Here is a 26497-nt window from a genome sequence, read left to right on the forward strand (position 1 = left end):
GATGCTGCCTGACCTGCTGCGCTTTTCCAGCAACACATTTTCAGCTCTGATCTCCAGCATCAGCTGTCCTCACTTTCTCCTCCGCAGGAAATATCTACCCCAGCCAATTATAATACCAATTTATTATCAATTATTAGTAAAGTGACAGAAGGTGTCATCATCAGTACTATCGTAGCACTTGCTTACCAATAATCTGTTCACAGATGCTCAGTTTGTGTATGGCCATTGCCATTCAGTTTATGATCTCTTTACAGTCTTTGTTCAAACATGGATAGAAGTGCTGAACTCCAGAGGGAGATGACATCAAAGTCACATTTGACCAAGTATAGCATTAAGGGATCCTACCAAAACTACAGTCAATGAAATTTGGGGGAAAACTCTCTGCTGGTTAGAGTCCTATCCGGCATAAAGGAAGAGGGTATGGTTGTTGGAGGTCAGTAATCTCAGCTTTCAGACATCTCTACAGGATTTCTTCAGAGTAGTGCTCTAGGACTAACCATCTTAGTACTTCATCACCAACATTTCCTCAATCATAAGATCAGAAGTGGAGATATTTGCCAAAGATTTCACAACATTCAGCACCTTAAATACTGAAGCATTCCATGTCTAAATGCAGAAAGATCTCGACAATATCCAGGTTTGGGCTGAAAAGTGGCAAGTAATATTCATGCCTACTCCTGCTCCTAGTTTTGAAGTTTCCATGTTATGGTTATGAAACTGCTTGTGCCACAAAGGTTCTCTACTGATGGTTGCAAAGTCAACATGGTAATGTTTGCACCTCCAAGGCACAAATCAGAAGTATGATGGAATACACTACACTGCAGTTTCTCAACACAATGCATTTGCTGCTCTTACAGCATGTGAGAAGCTTGACACCATCCAGGGCAAAGCAACCCATTTGAGTTTCACCAAATCCACAACCACTTATTCCATTTTGCCTTCAATGCACAGTAGCAGTAGGATGTATCATCAACAAGATGCACTTTGAGTTTCATTAAAGCTCCAAAAGCAGCAGTTTCAAAACGGACAACCACCACTATCAAGAACAACAAGGGCAGCAGATATTTGGGAACACCACCACTTACGAATTCCCCTTCAAGTCATTCACCACTCTGATTTATAATTATATTGCTGCTTCTTTGGTGTTTCTGGATCAAAATCCTGAAACTTCGTCTCAATGAGCATTCTGGATGTACCAGCATCAAATGGACTACAGTGGCTCTAAGAAGACAGAGTTAAAAATCACACAACACCAGGTTATAGTCCAATAGGTTTAATTGGAAGCACACTAGCTTTCGGAGCGTCACTCCTTCATCGGGTGGTAGATGAAGGAGCGATGCTCCGAAAGCTAGTTTGCTTCCAGTTAAACCTGTTGGATTATAACCTAGTGTTGTGTGATTTTTAACTTTGTACACCCCAGTCCAACACCGGCATCTCCAAATCTAAGAAGACAGTTCACCACTAATTTCTCCAGGGCAACTAGGTATGGACAGTAAATGCTGCCCTATCAGGAAAGAATATATACCATGAACAAATAAAACAAAAATATTCTATATTATGTAAGTACATTCATACTGAAGTTGAAAAGACTCATGAAGAGATGTTCAAAGGTGACTAGGAATACTCAACCAATTTTGGCCTTGCTAACAATACCAATATCCCCAGAATAAATTAGAATGGGACAACGTTAACCCAATCATTTCAGCAATAAGCTCACAAAAATCAAAACCACCCAGGATAAGCAGCTCACTTGACTGGAACCCCAGTTAACAGTATCAACAATCACTCCCCCCACCACTGGTAAACAGTTACAGCTGTTGGTCTCTATAAGATGCATTCAGAAATTCACCTTCCAAACCCATGAGAACCACTATCTAGAAGAGTAGCAGATACACTGCACAACCACCAATAAATTCTGTCCAAGCCACACACTATCCTAACGTGGAACTATATCAACTTTTCTCCACCATCTCTGGGTCAAATTCCTGCAACTTCACAGCATTGTAGATGTACCTACAATCTATGGACTGCAGAAATTCAGGAAAGCAGTTCACCACCACTTTCTCAAGGGCAATTTGTGATGTGAATTAATTCAATATTGTCCAGAATTATTCTCTAGAACTATCAACCCATAGAGGACTTAGAGAAAGTCTGGAATTTAGTACTATGTCAAAATGGCCAACAAATAGCAGAGGAATTTAATTCAAAGCTTTTAACTATTTTTGAGAGCATTGAAGAAAGAAACATTAGGAGTATGTTCAGTTAATGTAAAGTGGAAGAATTAATGTATCTGATAAGATGTTTAAAGTTTCTTAAAAACAGCATTTTCTTTTCAACTCTCTTGAAATTTTTTTATCATTTCTCTCTCTCTCCTGCCAAAGTTAAGCATACTGATGCCAGTTCATTCCAATGAACTTTGGGTGATATCTGGAATCAAAGTTGGAGTCTTGAAATTATTTTAAAGTTATTCAGATTTAATATATATCAGTTTACAATCACATAGTCATTGTTTGATCTAAAATCAGTCTCTGAACATCAATGTTCTGGGACTCTGGTTAATAAGTTTCAATTTGTATTAAAACAAAAGCAAATTATTTGACTTGAAATTCTACCTGTGTTTGTTTCTTTTCACAGATATTGACAGATCTGCTGAGTATTTCCAACACTTCCTGATTTTATTCAAGTTGCATTTGCTGTTTTGACACGTAATCCAAATTAAATAAGCTTATGACAACATTAGCAAGTATAATCAAATCACCAAAAGGAATGTATGTTACTGGGTTGCATCTATACCTTTTGATTCATCACCACTCTCCTCATCTTCTTCAGCTATGGTTACGCTCTCTAATTTAACTGCCTGAGCTGCTTGCCGTTCAAATTCAGCTGTAGAAAACAATGGTAAGAGAAACTATCACTAACAAGAAAAGCAGCTTCAAACAACCAGTAGTATTTTTAATGTAATGCATTGTCTGAAACAATAAATAATAGGCTGAAATTGATTCTGCTCATGAAGGCCCTGCCAAAGGACCCAAAAACAGGACAGTGATCTTGTTTAAACTGTCTGTGAGACTGAGGACTGATCATTCTGATGGCAGTTAACTAACTGGCTTTCGTTAGTTATTAGGAATGGTCGTGCTCACCCAGGAGCTACCAGGCAATCAGAAAACCGATAGCTCAGCAGCCTCAGCGTGCCTCTAGGAGCTGAAGAAATGCTTGACACCTGAGGGAATGAGGATATATTAAATAAGAGTTATTTGTGTTTGAATTAATTATAGAAATATGGAGAACTCGTAATCGGTTTGGCGAAAATTTTATCGAGTGTGGCTAACTGAAATAAAAGTGGGGACTTGAATTTTGTTTAAATACAGTTATCTTTGGGAATGCAAGTGGCCTCCTGAGACTGCACCTGGAAGAACAGGACACAATGGAAGGATAGCACCTTCTGGAATAGGACCAGGACCAGCTGGGCGAACTCTGAGGTGAGTGGCAGGAACGGTGACAGGAGGTGCCATGGGGTCTCTCCATGGATCTAAAATAATGCGAATATGAGCAATCCCCCACCATTTCAACATGGCTGAAAGATTTACCCAGTGGTTTCCTCATCCAGTGGAGTATTGCTGTTCAAATGTCAACGGCTCCAGGATATGGACCTTGATTCAATTATCCTCTGCGTGAGAACACTCTCCATTACCTTTCTGCCACTATTGGGATGGCATAGCAGCATTGCATGATGAACACTCCACCTACTGCCTTCCCTTACCATTGCACTTTTGCACCACATCCCAATACCTTTCCAGAGATCTTTTAAGATTCAACTTTGTACGTGAAACCACGATAACAAACATTTTGTTTACACTGACATTCTCTAGTTAAAGCAAAATGCCTCACATATTCTATAGTTGCCACTGGATTAAAATACAGTATTCAAGCCAATTTAGCAATAAAGGGTTAACAGGTTAAAGTTAAGTTTACTTATACAGTATTATGATGACTAAGTACAAAGCAAAATTCAGACTTTTCAAATAAAAACACAGGATATAAGTTCTGCCCTTGAGAGCTACTAGACAGAAACCTATTCTGCCAATCATGCCTCTGCTAAAAGAGTTATATAATTAGTCTCGTACCCATGTGTTGTTTTCCCTTCAGATATTCCTTTTGCAGTTATTATTCAGTCTACATCCAACATCCTTTGTGAGTTTGTTTCACATTAAACAATGCAGTTAATAACACAGAAAAGTTCTCCTTATATTGTCTCAAGGTCCTTGGCACTTGTCTGAAGTTTTTGCTACTCAAAACAATTTCTTCCATTTATTCTATTAAAACCACTCAAAATTCTGTAACAAGTCACCCTTTAAAATTCTCTGATCTAAAGAAAACTACCCAGGTTCTGTATTACCACCATGCAACTGAAGTCACACATTCAAAACTATTTGAGTAGATCTCCTCTGCACTCTCTCGAAAGTCTCAATATCAACCCCATCATTTCATACCAGCATCGAGCAAAATACTTCAGCTGAGGCCTATCCAGCAATTTAGAGAGGTTTTACACAGAAACATAGAAATTAGGAGCAAGTGTAGACCAATTTGAGCCTGCTCTGCCATTCAATACGATCATGGCTGATCCTCTAACTCAAACTTATATTCCCACTTTCTCTCTATACCTCTTGATAAGTATAATATCTAAAATTCATCAATTTTTTCTTGAATGCGCTCAGTGGCCCAGCCTCTACTGAAGCTTCTGTGGTAGTGAATTTCATTTGTTTGCCATTCTCTGAGTGAAGAAATGCTTCCAATTCTCGGCCACAAAAGGCCGACCCCATCTTGAGACTGTGGCCCCTGGTTCTAGCTTCCCCAATCAGGGGAAACATCTTCCCTGCGTCTAGCCTGTCTAGTCCTGTTAGCATTTTCCACTTTTAATTGTATCCCTTCTCATTCTTCCAAAGTCTAGTGAATATAAACCCAGTTGACAAGAGGCCTGGGTTCAGGTTCTATCTGCTCTAGAGGTGTGTGACAACCTCTTTGAGCAGTTTATTCAAAATATACAGGCTCAGTCAAAATAATTTCACCTCACATGGCAACTGGGGCAGAAAATTGCCTAGTGGTATTATTGCTGGATTAGTTATCCAGAAACTCAGATCATGTTCTCAGGATTTGTGTCCAAGTCCTACCCGGCAGATGGTGGATTTTGAATTCAATAATATTCCTGGAATCAAGAGTCTAATGATGAGTCTGTTGATTGTCAGAAAATCCCAACTGGCTCATCAAAGCTCTTCAGTCATGGAAATCCACAATCCTTACCTGGTTTGGCCTACAATGTGACTCCAGAACACAGCATTGTGGTTGACGTTTAACTGTCCTCTGATATGGCCCAGCAACTTACTCAGTTGTAACAATTATTACAAAGACCCATAAAAAAAATGAAAGTAATCAGACCATCTTGCAGTGAACAAGGCAGAGTAAATGGCAACAGCAAAAACAGCACTGATAATCCTGCAGGGAGAAAGTGAGGACTGCAGGTGCTGGAGATCAGAGTTGAGAATGTGGTGCTGGAAAAGCACAGCAGGTTAGGCAGCATCCGAGGAGCAGGAGAATCGATATTTTGGGCATATGCTTTTCCTGCACCAAACTCTCAACTCTGATAATTCTATAGGCATCGTTATCAATTTCTGAAGGCTAGTGCCAAAATTGGGAGAACTGTCAAGTTCCAGACTAGTCAAGCAACATCCTGACATAGTCATATTCATGAAATCATATCTGATAATGTCCCTGACATCATAGTCACGGGATATGTCATGTCAACTGCAGAATAGGCCCAGCAGACAGAGTTAAACAGTTGGAAGAAAGTTGCAGTGGGAATCCTCAACACTGACTCTAGACACCTGACATCATGGCATAAGGCAAACATTGGCAAGGAAGTTTCCTGCTGATTACCATGTACTTCCTGCCTTAGCCAATGACTCTGTGCTTCTCTGTGTTGAACAACACTTCGAGGAAGTACTGAAGGCAGCAAGGGCATAGAATGTACTCTGTCTGGGGTATTTCAATGTGCAGCACTAAGATTGACTTGGCAGCAGCACTACTGAATGAGCTGGTCGGGTCCTAAAGAGCATAGCTACTCGCTTGGCTTTGTAGCAAGTCATAGAGTCAGAGAAATGTGCAGCACTAGAAACAGACCCTTCAGTCTAACTCATCCATGCCAACCAGATTTCCTAGTCACTCCCACTTGCCTGCACTTGGCCCATATCCCTCTAAAACTCCCACTTGCCTGCACTTGGCCCATATCCCTCTAAACTCATCCTATTCATATACCCATTCAGATGCCTTTTAAATGTTGTAATTGTCCCAGCCTCCACCACTTCCTCTGGCAGCTCATTCCATACACACACCACCCTTTGCGTGAAAAAGTTGCTCCTCAGGTCCCTTTTATATCTTTTTTCCTTCTCATCCAAAACCTAAGCCCTCTAGTTCTGGACTCACCCATTCCAAGGAAAATACCTTGTCTATTTACCCTATCAATTCCGCTCATGATTCTAAAAGGTCACCTCCTCACCCTCCGATGCTCCAGGGAAAATAGCCCTAGCCTATTCAACTTCTCCCTATACCTCAAACCCTTTAACTCTGGCAAAATCCTTGTAAATCTTTTCTGAACTCTTTCAAGTTTCGCAACATCCTTCCCATAGGAGGGAGACCAGAATTGCACACAATACTCCAAAAGTGGCATAACCAATTTTCAGTAGAGCCACAACATGACCTCCCAACTGCTACACTCAATGGGCGGCACGGTGGCACAGTGGTTAGCACTGCTGCCTCACAGCGCCTGAGACCCGGGTTCAATTCCCGCCTCAGGCGACTGACTGTGTGGAGTTTGCACGTTCTCCCCGTGTCTGCGTGGGTTTCCTCCGGGTGCTCCGGTTTCCTCCCACAGTCCAAAGATGTGCAGGGTCAGGTGAATTGGCTATGCAAAATTGCCCGTAGTGTTAGGTAAGGGGTAAATGTAGGGGTATGGGTGGGTTTCGCTTCGGCGGGTCGGTGTGGACTTGTTGGGCCGAAGGGCCTGTTTCCACACTGTAATGTAATCTAATCTAATCAAATACTCTGACCAATAAAGGAAAGCATACCAAATGCCTTCTTCACTATCCTACTTACCTGCACCTCCACTTGCAAGGAACTTTGAACCTGCACTCCAAGTTCTCTTTGTTCAGGAATACTCCCCAGGGCCTTACCATTAAATGTATAAGCCTTGTCTTGATTTGCCTTTCCAAGTTGCAGCACCTCACATTTATCTAAATTAAACTCCATCTGCCACTCCTCAGCCCACTGGCCCATCTGATCAAGATTCCATTGTAAACTGAGGTAACCTTCTCTGCTGTCAACTAGACCTTCAATTTTGGTGTCAACTGCAAACTTACGAACGATACCTCCTACGTTCACATCCAAATCATTTATATAAATGATAGAAAGCAGTGGACTCAGCACTGATCCATTGTGGCACACCACTGGTCACAGGCCTCCAGTCTGAAAAGCAATCCTCCACCACTACCCTCTTTCTTCTACCTTCGAGCCAGTTCTGTATCCAAATGGCTAGTACTCCCTATATTCCACATGATCTAACCTTGCTAACCAGTCTACCATGAGGAATCTCATTGAATGCCTTAGTGGAGTTTATATAGATCATGTCCACCCCTCTGTCCTCATCAATCCTCTTCATTACTTCAGAAAATTTAATCAAGTTAGTGAGACATGATTTCCCATGCACAAAGCCATGTTGACTATCCCTAATCAGTCCTTGCCTATCCAAATATATGTAAATTCTGTCCTTCAGGATTCCCTCCAACAACTTGCCCACCACCGATGTTAGGCTCACCGACTATAGTTCCCTAGCTTTGGTGAAGGAGTCAACATGAGGCAAAAGCTTACTAGTCCTCAACCTTACCAGACTGCCTATGGAAGATGCATATAACCAAGACAGTATCAGTAGGAATGACCACTGCATAGCCTTGTAGAAATGATACCTTATATGATGTTAAGTGGCATTATCACCGTGATAATTGGGACAGACTTCAAACAGCTCTAGGAATTCAAGACGAGGTGTCCAGAGGTGCAGTGGGCCATCAGCAGCAGCAAAATCATACCCCGAAAAATTCTACACCTCATGGCCTAGCATATCCCTCACTGTAATATTGTCATCAAGGCAGGGGATCAACCCTAATTTATTGAAGAGTAGAGGAGAACATCAGGAGCAGTATCAAACATATCTAAAAATGAGGTGTCAGTCTGGTGAAGGTACAAAACAGGACTGTTTTCATGACAAACAACATAAGCAGCAAATCATAGACTGCACTATATGTTCCCACAAACAATGGATCAGATCCAAGCTCTGCAATCCAGTCATGAATGGTGATGAATAATCAAACAATTCATTGGAGGAGGCGGCACCAAAAATATGCCCAATGTCAATGATAGGAGAGGCCAGTATTTTAGTGCAATAGATGTTGCTGAAGCATTTGCAGCAATCTTCAGCCAGAAGTGTCACCTAGATGATCCATCTTGATCTGCACCAGAGGTCTCTGGCATCACAGATGGCAGTCTTCACCCAATTTGGTTCACTCTATCTGATATCAAGAAATGGGTGGAGCCACTGGATACTGTCAAAGCTAGGATCTTGACAACATTTTAGCCATTGTACTGAAGACGTGTGCTTCAGAACTTGCTGCAATCATAGCTAAACTGTTCCAGTATAGGTACACTGACATTTACTCAATAATGTGAAAAATTGCTCGGATATGCCCTTTTCACAAAAAAAGGACAAATCCACTCAGCCAGTTATCACCCCAGCAGTCCACTGTGACTCTCAATCATCAGTAAAGTGATGAAAAGTATCACCAACAGCACTATCAAGCAGCACCTGCTCAGCAATAACCTGCTCAGTGATGCCCAGTTTAAGTTCCAACAATCACTCAACTCATGACCCTTACAATCTTTGTTCAAACACAGATAAAATAACTGAATTACAGAAGTGAGGTGGGAGTGACAACCCTTGATATCAAGGCTGGATTTGACCAAGTAGGGTGTCAAGGAGCCCTAGCAAAACTGGAATCAATGGGAATTGGGGAAAATCTCCAATGGTTGGAGTCATACCTGGCAGATAAGTGGATGGTTGTGGTTGTTGAAGGTAATTTATCTCAGCTCCAGGACATCACTGCAGGAGTTCCTCGGGTTAGATATCTTCTAATTAACCTTTTCAGAGATATTATAATGTACCTCCAGAGAAGGTGGAACTTGAACCTACGTCTTGTGGCTTGGAGGTGAGGACACTAACACTATACTACAAAAGCCCTGAGTCCTTCAGGATAGAGCCCTAAGCCCAATCATCTTCAGCTGCTTCATTGACGATCTTCCCTCTTTACAAGATCCAAAGTTGTAACATTCGGCCAGTGATTGCACAATGTTTATTCTTCAGATCCTGAGGCAGTCCATGTTCAGTTGCATCAAGACCTGGACAACATCCAGGCTTGGGCTCAAAAGCGGGAGTGGATAAAGAGTGAAGCTCGAAAAAGCACAGCAGGTTAAGCAGCATCAGAGGAGAAGGGGAGTCAATATTTCAGGTTAGAACCTTTCATCAGGCTAAAAAGTGGAAAGTAACATTTGCACCACACAAATGCCAGGCAATGACCATCTCCAATAAGGGGCAATTTAACCACCATCCCTTGATATTCAATGGTGTATCTATCACTGAATCCCCCATTATCAATATCCTTGGGGTTACCATTGACCAGAAACTGAACTGGACTCACCAATATAAATACAGTGATTCTAAGAGCAGGTAGAAACTTAGAATACTGCAGCGAGGCTATGAGATGCTCTCTAAGATATATCTCAGCATCTATAAGATGCACTGCAGCACTTTTTAAACCCACAACCATTTCCATCTAGGAGACAAGGGCAGCATATACATGGGAACACCACCACCTGCAATTTCCCCTCTAAGTCACTCACATCCTGATTGGAAATATAATGGCATTCCTTCACTGTCACTGGGTCAAGTTCCTAGAATTTCTTCAATAACAACATTACGGAACTTATAGCACACATGGCAGAGGTTCAAGAAAGCAGCTCACTACCACCTTCTCAAGGGCAACTAGGGATGTTGATCCAGCCAGTAATGCCTACACCCCATGAGTGAATAAAAAAATGTCCTGCCATCCCTAGTATTAGTCCTGTGAACCGCTGCTATGCTCTCTTCATGGCATGTATATCACCTACTAGATAGGGAGACCAAAACCGCACAAGATACTCCAGATGCAGTCTCAACATCTGCAGTAAGCCAACCTCATTTCTAAACTCAAATTCTCTTGCAATGAAAGCCTACATACCATTTACCTTTCTAATTGTTTGCCACCCCTTTCTGTTTACTTTCATTGACTGGTGTACAAGGACCTTCCATTTCCTTACTTAAATAATACTCTGCCTTTCTCCTTTTCACACCAAAAAAATGTATAACTTCATATTTATCCATGTTATACTGTTTGCCCATGTACTCAACTTGTCTAAATCGTCCTGAAGCCTCCATGTATCCTCCTCACAATTCACAATCCTACCTAGTTTTTTGTCATCAGCAAATCTGGAAATATTGCATTTGGTTTGGTTTAATTTAACTTTCTTGCTTATTCTCTATTATTACTACATGCTTCTTGTTTTAAAAACAGTCTAGCAACTTGTCCTGCCATCTTCTAATACATGTAAAGTCCCATGTTGATTCAGTTTTTTTAAAAATGTGCCGTTAATATATATTGTCTCATTCTTCCTTCCAGAATACATTCCATTGCCTTAATCGTATCCCACATGTGTGACCATTTCATGTGTATACCTTTGTTCTCCTGAAATCTGTTAATATCTTCCTCATTGTTTATTACAAATTCATATGATTTACTGAGTTTGTAATCCACAAATTTTGGAATTATGCCCTTTATACCCAGGTGTTAACGTATACCAAAAGCTGCATGAGTTCTAAAACCAAACCTTTCCCTCCAGTTTATGCAATCACCTCTATTCAGTTTACTCTTCCTTAGCCAGTTTCACACCCACATCTGCCATTGCCCCTTTAATCGCCTAGAGGTCAACTCTCCTAATAAATTCATTATGTGGTACCTGTCAAATATATTTTGAAAATCTCTAAATATAATATGAACCAAATCATTCTCATTGACTGTCAGTTATTTCAATGAACCCAACAAACAGTATTTTGCATTCCTCCAATTCTAGTCTTCTGTGTTTTTCAGATTGCTTTGCCTCACTGCTGTTCTCAGGTTCAAGCACCATAATTTCTTCCCTACACACCAGTGCTTCTCCAATTCTTTTTCAAGATGCTCAAGTTTTTTGTCATAGCCTTATATATGTCTTAAATGGTTCATCAAATTTTGTCTAATAAGTCTTCCATGAAGCAACTTGAAAAGTTTGACTGAGTTAAAGCTACATAAATTCAAGTTGTTTACTAATGATAATCTTAAAATTCTTTCAACTTTCAACAGAAAGTTCTTTTCTTTATTTTAAATTAACCAACATTATCATTTCATGTGCTACAAGCCTGTTTTACGTATACACATTGACTTCAACCTATATCCTTTGAACTACTTCTCTATCACCATCTTTTTTGGAGTCAACTGAGAAGTTCAAAACTGAGATAAATAAACATTTGTTAATCAAAGGAGTTAAAGGATAAAGAACCAAAGGGAATATAATAAATTAAGAGATGGATTGCCAATGATCTATTTAAATGGCAGAAAACGCGAAAGGCTCTGAATGGTTTACTGGTGAGTATTCTGTTGCTTCTACATCTTGTCATTCTCTCATCCATCAGAAGATTTTTTTCCACAAGATGCAAGAATTCCACATGGCATACGTAAAAACACAGATTTTTAAAAAAATCTGGGGTTCCTGTTTGTCAAAATCAGGTGATCCAGTTAATTAAGCCATAGAGGCAGAAACATTTCAGGTTTAATCCTTGTGTGTACTGAGATTGTTAATCCCACTAAGGTAACAGTAACAAAGCTATAAAATTGATCTCTGGGGCTGTGTGTAAGCAAGGAGGAAAAGGATTATGCTGATTTCTCTGTCCTGACCATTAAGTAGTGACACCTGAAGAATGTGTTTGAGCCTGGACATCAGAAAAACTATAATGCTCCTGAATGAAAAGATGAACTGAAATACTCTGCCAAAATGAATATTCATGAATAATAGTTGAAGTAAGTACTTAAAAGTTAATTGTCATCCATAGAATCAAGAACTCACTATTTTCAGAAAATAAAAGGTTGGAAAGGGAAATAAGTGGAAGCAAGGAAACAATTATTCTCGAGTTCAAAAGCCATAAACAAGCTGCATGTGGAAAATAGAAAGCAGAATCATTGAAAATTAGAACCCTGATATTGTGCTTCAAAATTAAATTATTTAAAAAAAGCTTACAAATTTACCTTGAGCTTCTTCTAACATTGTTTTTGCCAGATTCTCTCTAACAGTAGCGAGTGCTGATTGCAGTGCTTCTGCCCGAATTCGTTCAATATGGTCAAACTTCAATTTCTGTCGTAGTGGCTCCAAAAGCTCAAACATGTCTAGAACCTGAAATTGTTTTATAACAAAATTACTTGATCTCTAAGCTTTTACAATGAAAATTCATTTAGTGTTCATTGACAATTTTCACAGATAATGGAAGGCTAAAGAGTAAGAGTTTCCAGCACTCTTTTCTTCCAATGATCCTTGACTGGCAGCATGAATTGGTTCTACAACAGCTAATGTAATTTATCATAAGTTAAAGTTGTGGCTATATCTATTGAAGAACTATGTGCACATCATAAATCAGATGTGACTAAAACTCCTCCTCCATTGCCAAACAGGAGCTGTCAGTAAAAGTCGCATTATTGGAAATATGGGTTCCATCCCGATGCCCATAGCATTCAAGGCAATAGGCTTTGTGCTGGAAAGTGGGACTACTGTAGATTTAGTGTAGCTTTGGTGGTACAAACTTGATTCTAACTGCAGCCTCCACAGTGGAGTTCCTTCAAAATTAATGCAAGAAATACTCTGCTGAAATACTCCTTCATTCACTTTCACATGTTTAAACAGGGAAGCTCTACTAATTGCCAGCAAGCGTAAAAGAGATCAGTGCTGCTGTAGAATTGCAGTGGGAGAGAACTGCTGAGAAGCAAATTAATCAGAACAGTAACTTTGGAACTTATGGATAAATCTAATTGCGCATAAATGCTTCCTTTTGACTTTTTTCTGGTGATTAGTGACACCATTCTCACGGTGTGTGGGGGATGCATAACAATCAACAACAATATAACCATTGCTGAATATTTCAAATGTCCTCTTTCCTATCTCCCTTTTATCATGAAGGGACTCCTTTGGCATTCCTCCAAGTATCTTTAAAATGATGGATATCAGGCTATATGACCTTTAGTCCCTGGTTCTGGTAATATGCTTTTATGAAGATAGGATCAAAGGGTTCACAGAATACCTGCCCCATCTTTATACAACAATACAGTCCCACTGGTTTTGAGCTTACTTAATCTATCCATTATAACATTACTGCTGCATTCGTTTCAATATTGATAATAAAAAATGAAAGAACTGTGGATGTTGGAAATCAGAAACAAGAACAAAAACAGAAATCGCTGGAAAATCTCAGCAGATCTGACAGCACCTGTGAAGAGAAATCACAGTTAACATTTCAGTAACTCTTCTTCAGAACTGTTATTACATCTCTAGAGCAGATGGGACTTGTTTTGAAAAACATCGAAACTGCGCACAGTATCCCAGATATGGTCTCACCAAGGCCATTTATAAATGCAGAACCTCCCAATTTTATATGCCATGCCCCTTGCAATAAACAATAACATTCTATTTTGATTCCTAATCACTTGCTGTACCTGCATACTAACCTTTTGTGATTCATATACCAGGACATAGAGTTCTTTCTGTACAACTTGATTCTGCAATTTTTCTTCATTTAATTGATATAACGCTTTTCTGTTCTTCCTGCCAAAGTGGACAAATTCACATTTTCCAACATTATACTGCATAAGCCAATTTCTTTCCACTTACTTAACCTATCTGTGCCCCTTTTCAGATTCTTTACCCCTCTTTAAAACTTATTTTCCTATCTTAGTGTCTTTAGCAAATTTTGTGACCAGACATAAGGTCCTTTCATTCAAAGCATTGATATAAATTGTAAATAATTGAAGCCCCAGCAATGATCCCTGTGGCAGTCCACTAGTTACAGCTTGCCAACTCCAAAAGTGTATCTATTCTCATTAGCTAATCAAACCTTCATCCATGTTAACATGTTGCCTGATATACTATTGGTTCTTATTTTGTGTAGTAACCTAGTATGTGGCACCTTGTCACGTGCCTTTTGTAAATCTAAGTGCATAACATCTTACAGATTCCCCTTTATCTATCTTGCTTATTACCTTCTCAAAGGATTATAATAAAATCAAACACAATTTCGCTTTCACAAAAACTGATTCTGCCTGATTCCATAATGATTGTTGAAGTATTCTTCTATAAGCTTCTCAATAATGGATTCTCATAAAATCCCTATGACACAGGTAAGTCAGTTGGCCAATACTTTTCTGCCTTCTATTTCCCTCTCTGAAATAAAGGTGTTACATTTATTCTTTTCTAATCCAATGCAACTGTTGCACAAATTGACAAATTTTGAAAGATTACAAACAATGTCGCTATTTTCTCTCAAGCTACTTCTTTTAAGATCCGAAGATGGAGAACTTGAGGTTCTAAGTACTTGTCAGCCTTTCCCCTGTTACCCTCTCCCTGGCAGCATGGCACACCAGGAGTAATCATTGTGAACTGCATAACCTGTTTAGCTCTGTTCTTAGTCTTTTGAGTATTCAAATTTTAAAATAACCAGCTGCAAAGCTTATTCTTAAAGAAGATCAAAGGTTATTTTATTTCGCAAATATTGCTGGAAGTTACTAAATAAAAGGTAACACAGTTATTAGCTAAAATGTAGATACAAAGATTAAAATTAGGCACAGATTACAGAACAACCTCAGTTATCCGATCATCAGTTATCTGAATTTCAGATTATCTGAATAAGATCTCAAGGTCCCATAAAAACATTATCTATCATCCGAACAATCAAGTTATCCAAACAAAATACTCCCCACCCGAGTCGTTTGGAATATCGAGGCTGTTTGGTGGTCTGCTATCATTGATGATCTATTACTCACTTGAAGATTCTCTTTAGGAAATTAATGGTTGAATTCAGCGCTGCAATCGTTTCTTAATTTGAATAGTTAGAGGCTGTAGGTAGTGAAGGTTTTTGGAGAGAGGAGATACACTGTCACTGGTTCTGTGTTATGGCATTTGTAAATTGTCTGGATACTTTCAACAGGACCACAGTCGATTTCTGAAATCCTTTCACCTTGCGCTCCTTTGACTAACAGTTCCTTCTTTGAGGGTGATTCTCTGAATCCTTCGAGGAGATATGACAAAATGGTATCTCACAGACTGTTGTACCACCAGCATGACAAAATCTGATATGTTAACCATTTGTTCCACAAAGTCAATTATGATGGAATTCCCTGTAGTGTCCTTCCAGTCTCCTGTTCACTCAAAAGCTTTGACTTCTCATACATTTGAAGGATCCATTGTATTATCCCAGAGTTAATCAAATTCTAAATGGTCCAAGTTGTCCAAAATGGATAGAAGCCTCTGATTCATTTTACATTGTTAATGTGCTTTAGAATCCTGAGAAAGCCTCCATGTAAGTACATCCGAGGTTCTAACATAGAAGTTTAAACTTCTTATTGCAGGTTTTACTCTGTCTGAATGGCTCTGTGATTCCAATGGCAGTGGAATGGGATGGCCAAACCACACAAATTTCAGGTATTTTGCCTATACTTATCCCTGCTTCTGCACAGATTTACCAAAGAAATTTAATAGCTGGTCTAAAACCTGCTTAGGCGTGTAACTGTAAATAAATCAGCTGGATTGTCAAAGGAGTCAAGTACCTATAGCAATGTTCACCCCTGACCACTTTAATATTTACCCCTCCCACACGGTTGAACCAATGTTCACCTTTCCAACCTCAACTGTGCATGCACCCATTTTGCACAATCCCATTACAGATAGTGCTTACTGAACCCCCCACCACCTCAAACCAGAGACAGTGTTCACACCAGCCTGCTCTACTTCCTTAGGTAGCCCTCAACATCCACACCACCGCCATACCACAGACAGTGATCACCACCGCCCTCCTGAGCCATGGTTATTATTCACCCTCCTTGAACAAAGACTGTCCCAAACCAATCATCTATCCCTCTTCTCAACCTCTTCAGGTTCATACTCTTCTGAATCACAAACAGTGCTCACTCCTACAAATCCCCTTGCAACCATAATTCCCATGCTTCCATCAATCTGCATCAGACAGTGAAACTGAACCTCACCCACATCCACGACCCACCTTTTGGAATCCACTCCTAGCTAGCTGGGGCCACAGATGAGTCAGGGATAGTTGGATTTTAGGTACACTCCACGTTTCTGAAGAAACCAGAATCTGAAACTCCAGTGAGAAATGTGCAGCTCAGTCATGGCACAAAAAATTAGGAACAGCCTGGTAATCTGACAGTAATTGGAAGATTTGAGTCAATTTTTTCTAGATTTACTCTTTGGATGGCAGGATTGCCGTATGATGAATCGATTGGTTCAGACTATATTCTCTTGAATTTAGAAGATGACAGTGATTTCACATAAACCTATTAATTTCTAAAAGCACGGAACAAGGTAAACATAAGAAGATGTTTCCTGATGGCTGGGAAAAACCAGGAGTCACAATCTAATGGACTGCCACTTCGGACTAAGATGAGCAATTTCTTTACCACAGACTGGTGAGCCTCTGCCACAGAAAGCGGTTGAGGCCAAAATATTAAATGTTTTCAAGAAGGAGTTAAGCAGGTATTAGAGCTAAACAGATTAAAGGGCAAGAGGAGAAAGCAAGAACAGGGTACTGAGTTCAATGACCAGAAGTGATACATATTGAATGGCAGAGCAGGTACAAGGTGCCGAATGATCTTATTTTCTATGTTTTTGTCTCCTTTTCAGGCTGATCCCAAGGCTGTAGTAAATCAAGGACAGTGATGACTTCTGGGTGCAACTTTGCAGGATTCTGTGTTAAATTTTTACAGATAGATTAGCATTTTTTACAACATATATACATATGTTTTTATATACAGAGTCATTACACAAGTGATGGTGCTTGCTTTAAGTTCTTCCCTGATTGCAACTAAACAGTGAAGACAGAAGCCATCACCTTCAGTATCCACTGCAAATGCCACTGACTAGCCACCAACTCCATTCTTTCCCTGGCAAATGTCTGAGTCTTAAGAAGGCTGTTTGCAATCAATTTGTTATATTTGGGTAGAGGTCTCTTCGACTGCATATCCACTCCATCACCAAAATCTCCACCGCATCATCTTACCCTTCTGCCAGTTCATCTGCTGAAACCCTCATCATATTTTTGTTTATCCAATATTTCAATACACTCCTAGTCAATCTCTCACTTTACCCTGCCCCCACCTCTATAAACTTCAGGTCATTCAAACTGTTTATGCTGAGTTAAGAAAATGGACAGTGTACGTGAAATTAAGTAAAAACATAATATTACAATGACGACAACAAAAAAGCATTTTTTTCAGATTTGAATTAAACATAGAGTAGCATAGCATGGGAAAAGACCTTTTGGCTTGCCAAGCTTGTTCTGACTATGATGCTATTTCAAACTAATCTCACCTGATAATGAAATATAGTTAGAAATCATTTCACAATTATTCAAATATAATTACCATTATCAGCAATCTTTTCAATCAAGGATGGTCCTTTCTTATGCTAGGTGGATGGAAGTAAGATATCACGTTTGGCAGTGGGTTTTCAGATAATTTATAAGAGCATACAAAATAGGAACACAAGTTCAGTCCCTCGAGCCTGGTCCGCCATTCAATAGGATTGTAGCTAATCCAACATTTCTCACATCCACTTTTCTGTCCCTTCCCCGTAACACTTCATTGCCCCACTGATCAAGAATCTACCTACCTATCTAATGAGTCCCATCTTAGGTTTTCAGACTTTCCCACAGTGACAATACTTCTGTTGTCCAGAAGAAGTGACAGCAGATTGTTGACTTGAGCAGTTGTCATTCATTCTGGCATTATTATTATATTTTCTCAGTGTCTAATCTTGTTCAACGGAACATCTTGAGACCAGTTTTGGGTATGCATTTTCGCCTTGATCGTAATTAGGCATATAATTCCCTTGTTTTGATGTTAGGAGAGCAAATCTTGATAAAGGCTTTGAGAAAGTCTTCTAAACATATACTATGTCTCTTGTGTAAATGAGTTCCCTAACAAAGCTCCAAGTAAAGAATATTGGAATAGTCTTGATTTTAGATTTAGATTTATTATCATGTCTGCTCAAGTGCATAAGTACAGGAGTATGATGAAAAATATATAATGTCACCACATAAGGTGCCAAGGTACCTGAGTCTTAGGTACAAAGTAGAAAGAGAAAGAGTTACAAAGTTAAGCATTACTTCATAGAATAAAGAGAAAATTAAAGAAATAAGATAATAGTTAACATCGAAGTCTTTCTTAATTTAAACTAGGAAAATAAAGGAATATATTATAAGTTTAACAGTCTTGATTAGTCCTCTGCTTATCTTGCTCTCCAGGAGACCTTGGCTGCCTGTTCTCAATGCCACTGCTATAGGTACAGTGGAGCTCCCTCACAGTTCGCTTCTTCCATGTTGAGCCATGATGCTATCACTGCTGCTGAAGCTGCAGCTGCGCTAGTGCCTCAGGAACATCACCAAGCAGGACTCAACTTGCACACCAAGCTAAGACACCACCACCACCACCATTAGCCACCACGAGACCAAGTCGAGACCAGCCTATAGCTGCCAACAGACCATATCTTGGAGAATGTTCATGTTTGTTCTTTTGCCTTTTAATTCAGGCCATAAGAAATAGAGACAGGAACAGACTATTTGGCCCCTCAACCCTTGTCTGCCATTTAATAGGATCATGTCTAATCCAATATTCTTCATGTTCACTCTCCTGCTCTTTCCCCATAATTCTTGATTCTCTATTGATCAAGAATCTAACTCAGCCATAGATATACACAAAGACTCTGTCCTTTATTCTGAAACTATGACCTCACAAGAATGATCCTAGGGATGAAGGGTTTGTCATGTGGAGCGGAGAGGACTCTGGATCTGTACTTAATGAAATTCAGAATGATAAGGGGGAGATCTGATTGAACATAGAGAATACTGAGAGGTCTGGATAGAGTGGACATGAGGAAGATATTTTCATTTGGAGAAACTAGGAGTTGAGAGCACACCCTCAGAGTGAAGGGAACGACCATTTAGAACTAAATAAGCAAGGATCTTTTCAGCCAAAGGGTGGTGAATCTGTGAAATTCATTGCTGCAGAAGGCTGTGGAAGTCATGTCATTGAGTGTCTTTAAGCCAACGATTCTTAATTAGGAAGGGAAGACAGGAGAATGGGGTTGAGAAACATATCAGCCATGACTGAATTGTAGGGGAGACACAATGGGCTGAATGGTCTAATTCTGATCCTATACCTTATGGTATTAAAGTTATCATCTCACCAGCACATTGTACAGTTGCAGTAAGACGTCCTTACTCTTCTATTCCAACACCCTTGAAATAAGGGCCAGTATTCATAGAGTCATAGAGATATACAGCATGGAAACAGACCCTTTGGTCCAACCCGACCAGATATCCCAACCCAATCTAGTCCCACCTGCTAGCACCCTGCCCATATCCCTCCAAACCCTTCCTGTTCATATACCCATCCAAATGCCTTTTAAATGTTGCAATTGTACTAGCCTCCACCACTTCCTCTGGCAGCTCATTCCATGTATGTACCACTCTCTGTGTGAAAAAGTTGCCCCTTAGGTCCCTTTTATATCTTTCTTCTCTCAGCCTAAACCTATGTCCTCTAGTTCTGGACTTCCCCCAACCCAGGGAAAATGTCTATTTATTCTATCCATGTCCTTCATGATTTTGTAAACCTCTATAAAGTCACCCCTCAGCCTCCGACGCTCCAGGGAAAACAGCCCCAGCCTGTTCAGCCTCTCCCTATAGCTCAAATCCTCCAACTCTGGCAACATCTTTGTAAATCTTTTCTGAACTCTTTCAAGCTTCACAACATATTTCTGATAGGAAGGAGACCAGAACTGCACACAATATTCCAACAGTGGCCTAACCAATGTCCTGTACAGCCACAACATGACCTCTCAATTCCTGTACTCAATACTCTGACCAATAAAGGAAAGCATACCAAACGCCTTCGTCACTATCCTATCTACCTGCGACTCCACTTTCAAAGAGCTATGAACCTGCACTGCAAGGTCTCTTTGTTCAGCAACACTCCCTAGGACCTTACCATTAAGTGTTTAAGTCCTGCTAAGATTTGCTGATTATCTGTCATACCTGTGTGCAAGTCTTCGTTTCTTCCACAAATACCCCAAAATTCCTTTGTGTTGTGGCTTTCTCCAGTTTTCCTCATTTAAGTAATATTCTGATTATGTTTTGATTTTCTGTTTTTAATTAGGGATTAGCATTGAATGCATTGATGCCCACATCCCATTAATGAATTTTAAAAATTCTCCCTTCCAAACTGAACAACTTCATATTTTCCCACATTATGCTCCCTTTGCCAACTTTTTGTCCACTTACTTAACATTTCATTATCTATCTGTTAATCTCCTTATCTGTATCCCTCTCTTAACTTACCTTTCTGCCTAATTTTGTGTTGTCTGCAAATTTGGGTACAGTACAGTTACTTTCTTCCTCCAAATCATTACTATATGTTGTGAACAGTTGTAATCCCAGCACTAATCCCTGTGGAATCCCACTGGTTACAGGAGGCCAACCTGAAAAAGAATCCCTAAAACCGACTCATTGTTTTTTGCCAGTAGCCAATTCCCTATCCATGCCATTATCTGTTGTGAGGTGCCTTGTCAAACACCTTCTGGAAGTCCAAATACAACAATTTTGATTTGCAAGATTCTTCTAAGACAGTGCTGATGGTACTATTCTAGGGCCTCATACAGCATCTATAAGTTGTCTAAGCTTCAATAACACAGAAGTTACAGAGAAGAACCATTGTCTGAAAGACTTTGAATTTTAAGCCTGGTTGCTATCATAATTCTCAAACTCAAGAATTTAATTTTCCATAGCTGAGCTAAAATATTAGATTTGGTCATGTTCCTTTCTATCAATGTCAGTGTTTTGGTATAGACAATTTCCAAGATATGGGAAGTGAGAGGCATTTCCAATGAATCACAATAGATTCACTTGTCTTCCATGCTTTTGTAAGCAACTGTATATAAAATCTCGAAACCAATGACAATTTTATAATGATGCTGAATAGAAAACAGGGTTAAACAGAAGCAGAAGAGAACTGTTTTATTCAGACTGCATAGGTATGATTCAAATTATAGCATGGCTCATTTCTGCAGGTCACACTTGTGATAAATTTCAATACTTCTGTAAATTGACTACTAGAAATAGAATTAGAATTAGCTTTATTGTCAAATGTATTCAAATGAGTATAATAAAACATATATAAGTCACCACTTAAGGCGCCACTTTAGGTATAAAGGTCACCAGGTACAGCTTCTTCAGTTACAGTTCTTAGAAAAATAAAAAGTAAAAAATCCAGCACTCAAATTTTAGGAATAAATTATAATTGAGAAAAAAAAATGTTCAGGAAACAGTCTTCCAGTACAATCCATGCTGGCACCTAGCCTAGCATGCTGGCTTCACCTCAGGGTTCATAAGGCTGGGAGATCATTCTGGAATCACCTCTAGGTGATCATGGTTATCAACTGGAAGAGGATCCTGAGAGAGGGCTTGGAAATGAGTACGAATGTTGATACAAGTAAAGTTATAAGAAAATCAATATATACGTGCACAAAATAATCATCTTAGAATGGAGCCGTAGAATTATTGTACCTTTGCATCATATTTCTGTGCAAGCAATTTGCAGAGAGTGGTCTTTCCTGCAGATTTTGGACCCAATATTGCAACTTTACAAGGTGGACGAGGCTGTGGAGGGAGAAGGTATGGTCGAGGATTTGTGATAAACTTCTTCAAAGTTTCCTCGGATGAAAGGAAATACATTTTGTCCAGATAGCTGCAAAATACATTAAAATATTATGAATACCAGCTGCACATCTGAACTTGGAGATGAATAGGTGGAGGATATGTTTAATCATGAAACTCTATAGACAATACAGAATTACATTTTTCAGGAAAATATTAAAACATACAGAGTGAATTTAAGGGGTTACGTAAAAGATTAAAAAAAGAACCTTAGAAGTAGTAATCTTTGATTTATTCCCATTGCCAAACTCAAACAAGGGAAAGAACAAAAGGATAAAGGAGACAAATCAATGGCTGAATAGGTGATGCATTGTTCAGTGACTTAGGTTTTTGAACAATTGAAATGTCTTTTGGGAAATACAAAACAATGGGTCTAATTCGAACTGGAAAGGGACCAATTGCTTAGCAGGGAGATTTGCTTGTTCTATTAAGGAAGACTTTATAGTGATAAAAAAGGGGAGTGGAGGAAGTTTAAATAGCAGTGTAAATACAAAGGTTGATGGGGAAGGTTCTGAGTGTGAAGAGAGCATATCAATTAGAAAAGACAAGGTAGAGTCAGAGTATGTAGTAACTCTGAAAAGCTAAATTGCATTTATTACAATGGAAGGGGTCTTACAGATAAGGCTGATGAACTCAGATCATGTTTAAGTATATGGGATTGGCATGTCATAGCTATTACAGAAACCTGACTGAGAAATGGACAAGACTGGCAGCTCAATGTTCTCAGTTTTAGATGCTAACAGAAGAATAGGAAAGGAGGCAAGAAAGAAGGGCGGGGCAGTGGGTTTTTGATTAAGGAACACATTATTGCTCTAACTACAGAAGATATTTCTGAGAAATGGCCCAGTGAAAATATATGGGTAGAAATTAGAAATAATAAAGGAAAGATCACCTTGATGGAATTGTACTATAGGCCCCCCAATAGTAAGAGGGAAATTGAGAAAACAAATATGTAGGGAGATCTCAAATACATGTAAGCATAATAAGGTTGTATAATGATGGATTTTAATTTTCCAAACATTGACTAGTGTTCAAGGTTTGGATGGTGAAGAATTTGTGAAATGTGTTCAAGAAAATTATATTTATCAATATGTGAATGCTCCTACCAGAGAAGGAGCAAAACTAGATGTTCTTTTGGGTAATATGGCAAGCCAAGTGACTGAAGTATAAGTGGGGAACACTTTGGCTAGAGCAATCATAATTCTATTATTTTCAAAATGGTTATGGAAAAGGATATACCTTCCATAAAAGTTAAAGTTTTTGATTGGTGTAAGACAAATTTTAATGGTATAAGACAAGAACTTTCAAAAGTTGACTGAAGTTGCCTGTTCGCAGATAAAGGGACAACTGACAAATGAGAGGCTTTCAAGTGTGTGATGAAGAAAGTTCAGAGACATTATGTTCCTGTTAGGGTGAAGGGTAAGGCTGCTAAGATTAAGGAACAATGGATGAATAAAGATATTGAGTTTCTAGTCAAGAATAAAAGGCAATCTTATTTTAGATATAGACAACTTGGTTCAACTGAATCTCTTAATCAATATAAAGAGTGTAGAGGCATTCCTAAGAAAGAAATCAGAAAGGCAAGGGAATATGAGATAGCATTGACCGATATAAGGTTAAGGATAATCCAAAGAGATTCTACAAACACATTAATAGCAAGAGGGTAACTAGGAGAGAGTAGGACCCTTAAAGATCAAGGAGATCATCTTTGCGTTGAATCCCAGGAGATGGGAGAGATACTAAATGAATATTTTATGTCAGTTTTTACTGTGGAGAAAGAAATAGAGTCTAGAGAATGCAGATAACTGTTTTTGATGTATTAAAAATATATTATAGAAGAGGAAATTCAAGAGGTCTTAGACAATATAAAGGTGGATTAGTCTCCAGGACCTGATCTAATATATCCCAGAATGTTCTGGGAATTAAGGGAGGAAATTGCGTGACACCTGCAGAAATATTTGGATCATCTACAACTACCAATGAGGTGCCTGATGACTGGAGGGTGGTTAATGTTGTACCTTTGTTTAAGAAAAGTTGTAAGGAGAAACCAGGGAACTATAGACCAACTGAGTCTGATTCAGTTGTGGGTAAATTGTTGGTGATTATAAAAGATAGTATTTATGATCATTTAGAGGGACAAAAATTGATTAGGTATAGTCAGCATAGTTTTGTGTGAGGAAAATCGTCTCACCAACTTGATTGAGTTTTTTGAGGCAGTTACCCAAAATATTGATCAGGGCAGAGCAGGAGACAATGTTTATTTGGACTTTAGTAAAGCTTTTAACAAGGTTCCACAAGTTGGACTAATTAGAATTCAGTGTGAGCTTGCCAACTGGATACATAATTGGCTTAATGGCAGGAGACAGAGAGTGATGGTGGAGGGTTGCTTTTCGGACTGGAGGCCTGTCACTTACAGAGGTCCACAGGGATTAGTTCTGGGTCCTCTTTCGTTTGTCATGTATAAAAACGATTTGGTTAGTAAGTTTGCAAACAACAACAAAATTGGTGGCGTAGTAGAAGAAGGTTTTCTACGATTACAAATGGAATTTGATCAAATGAGTCAATGGGCTGAAAACGGCAGATGGAGTTCAATCTGGATAAATGCGAGATATTGCATTTTAGTATAACAAACAAGGGTAGGGCTTATACAATTAATGATGGGTCTTGTTGTAGAACAGAGGGACTTAGGGCTGCAGGTACATAATTCTTTGAAGTTTGTGTCACATACAGACAGGGTGGTTAAAAAGACATTTGGCATGCTTTGAATATAAGAATTGGGATGTCATGTTGAGATTGTACAGGTTATTTGTGAAGCTTCTTCTGAAATACTGTGTCCAGTTCTGGTCGCCCAGTTATAAGATGGATATTATTAAGCTGGAGAGGGTCCAGAAGAAACTTACAAAGACGTTGCCGGCTATGGAAGGTTTGAGTTATAAAGAAAGGCTGAATAGGCTGGGATCTTTTTCCATTGCCGAGTAGGAGTTGAGAGGCAATTTTCTAGATGTTGATAAAATAATGAGGGGTACAGATAGAGTTAATGGCAATTGTCTTTTCCCTAGGATGGGGGATTTCAAGACCAGGGGGCACATTTTTATGGTGAAAGGAGAAAGATTTAAGAAGACATGAGGGGCAATTTTTTTACACAGAGGGTGGTTCACATGGAATGAACTTGCTGAGGAAGTGGAGGATGTGGGTATAATTACCATGTTATTAAGATGTTAAAAATTACCATGTTAAAAAGAAATCAGCCAGCATTGTTGCCCATCATCTATTGCCCTTGAGATGTGAAAATTAAGAATGAGAACGTAAGAAATAGGAACAGGCGTAGGCTGGTCAGGCCTTTGCACCTGCTCCACTATTCAATGAGATCAAGGCCGATGTGCTCCAATACTCCAAGAAAAAACAAACATTAGCTTAAGAATAAGATAAAAGAAGTCTCCAAAATGAAAGTCTAGAACAATTAAAATGGAAAATAGAAAAAAAATAATAGAATTAGCATAGAGATTTAAGGGGTCATTTGGTATTATAAAGCTTGAGTATCACGAAAGAAACACACACATTATCAAAGTTTTTTGCCTTTCACACATCAAGACAATTTGTGAGAAATACTAAAGTAAGGGGAAAACAACATTCCATCCTGTATGAGAAGAGAATGTTGACTGGTTGGCAATTGGTAGAATGCACCAGTTAGATGATAATTGATAGTTGACTATTACGTATGTCAGATCTCAGAAGTTCCTTCAATAAAATTGTGCTAATTTTTAGACATTCTTCACAGAATATATGGTCCTGGGTCTCACATGGACAACACTAATGCTGGAGCCTTTGCACTCTTGAGGCACCGCAAAGTCAATGTAGAAGGAGACAACAGTTACCACTTGGTCAGCAAGAACAGCAATGTCCGGAAACTGCTGTATAGCCTCCAGAGGGAGAATTAGCAGAAGTTCTACCAAGGAGGGGTGAAGGATGAGAAAACAGGTTTACAAGTGTCACTATCAGTTTCTTTGACTCTAAGACAGGGCATGTGCTGTTTATGGATGTCTCCCCCTCCCCCATCATCTGTGCACTATGTCAGCTGTTGGAGGAGGACTTGCACTGAGAAGGACAAGGTGGCTATCCCATCCTGGTGGCCATCAAGGTCACAGCTATCTTGGAATTTTATACTACCTACTCATTTAATGGGTTAGTTGCAGACGCACGTGACATCTTCCAAACCTTGAGCCATAAATGCATCCAAATCTTGAATCATGCATTTTTGTTTTACAGCACAGCTCTTTAAATCATTCCATCGTG

General features: G+C 39.3%; 1 protein-coding gene across 1 annotated transcript in view; it reads right to left on the bottom strand.

Moving 5' to 3' along the window:
- Nucleotides 1–26497, bottom strand: part of ak9 (adenylate kinase 9) — a 269716-nt gene that overhangs the window by 179948 nt on the left and 63271 nt on the right. The window contains exons 11-14 of the mRNA XM_043675331.1: nucleotides 26005–26150; nucleotides 22055–22243; nucleotides 12468–12612; nucleotides 2794–2883 (exon numbers count right to left, since the gene is read on the bottom strand). Coding sequence (XP_043531266.1) covers nucleotides 2794–2883; nucleotides 12468–12612; nucleotides 22055–22243; nucleotides 26005–26150 — 570 coding nt within the window. The remainder of the gene's footprint in view (nucleotides 1–2793; nucleotides 2884–12467; nucleotides 12613–22054; nucleotides 22244–26004; nucleotides 26151–26497) is intronic.

Source organism: Chiloscyllium plagiosum, chromosome 3 (assembly GCF_004010195.1).
Source record: "Chiloscyllium plagiosum isolate BGI_BamShark_2017 chromosome 3, ASM401019v2, whole genome shotgun sequence".
Lineage (NCBI taxonomy): Eukaryota > Metazoa > Chordata > Chondrichthyes > Orectolobiformes > Hemiscylliidae > Chiloscyllium > Chiloscyllium plagiosum.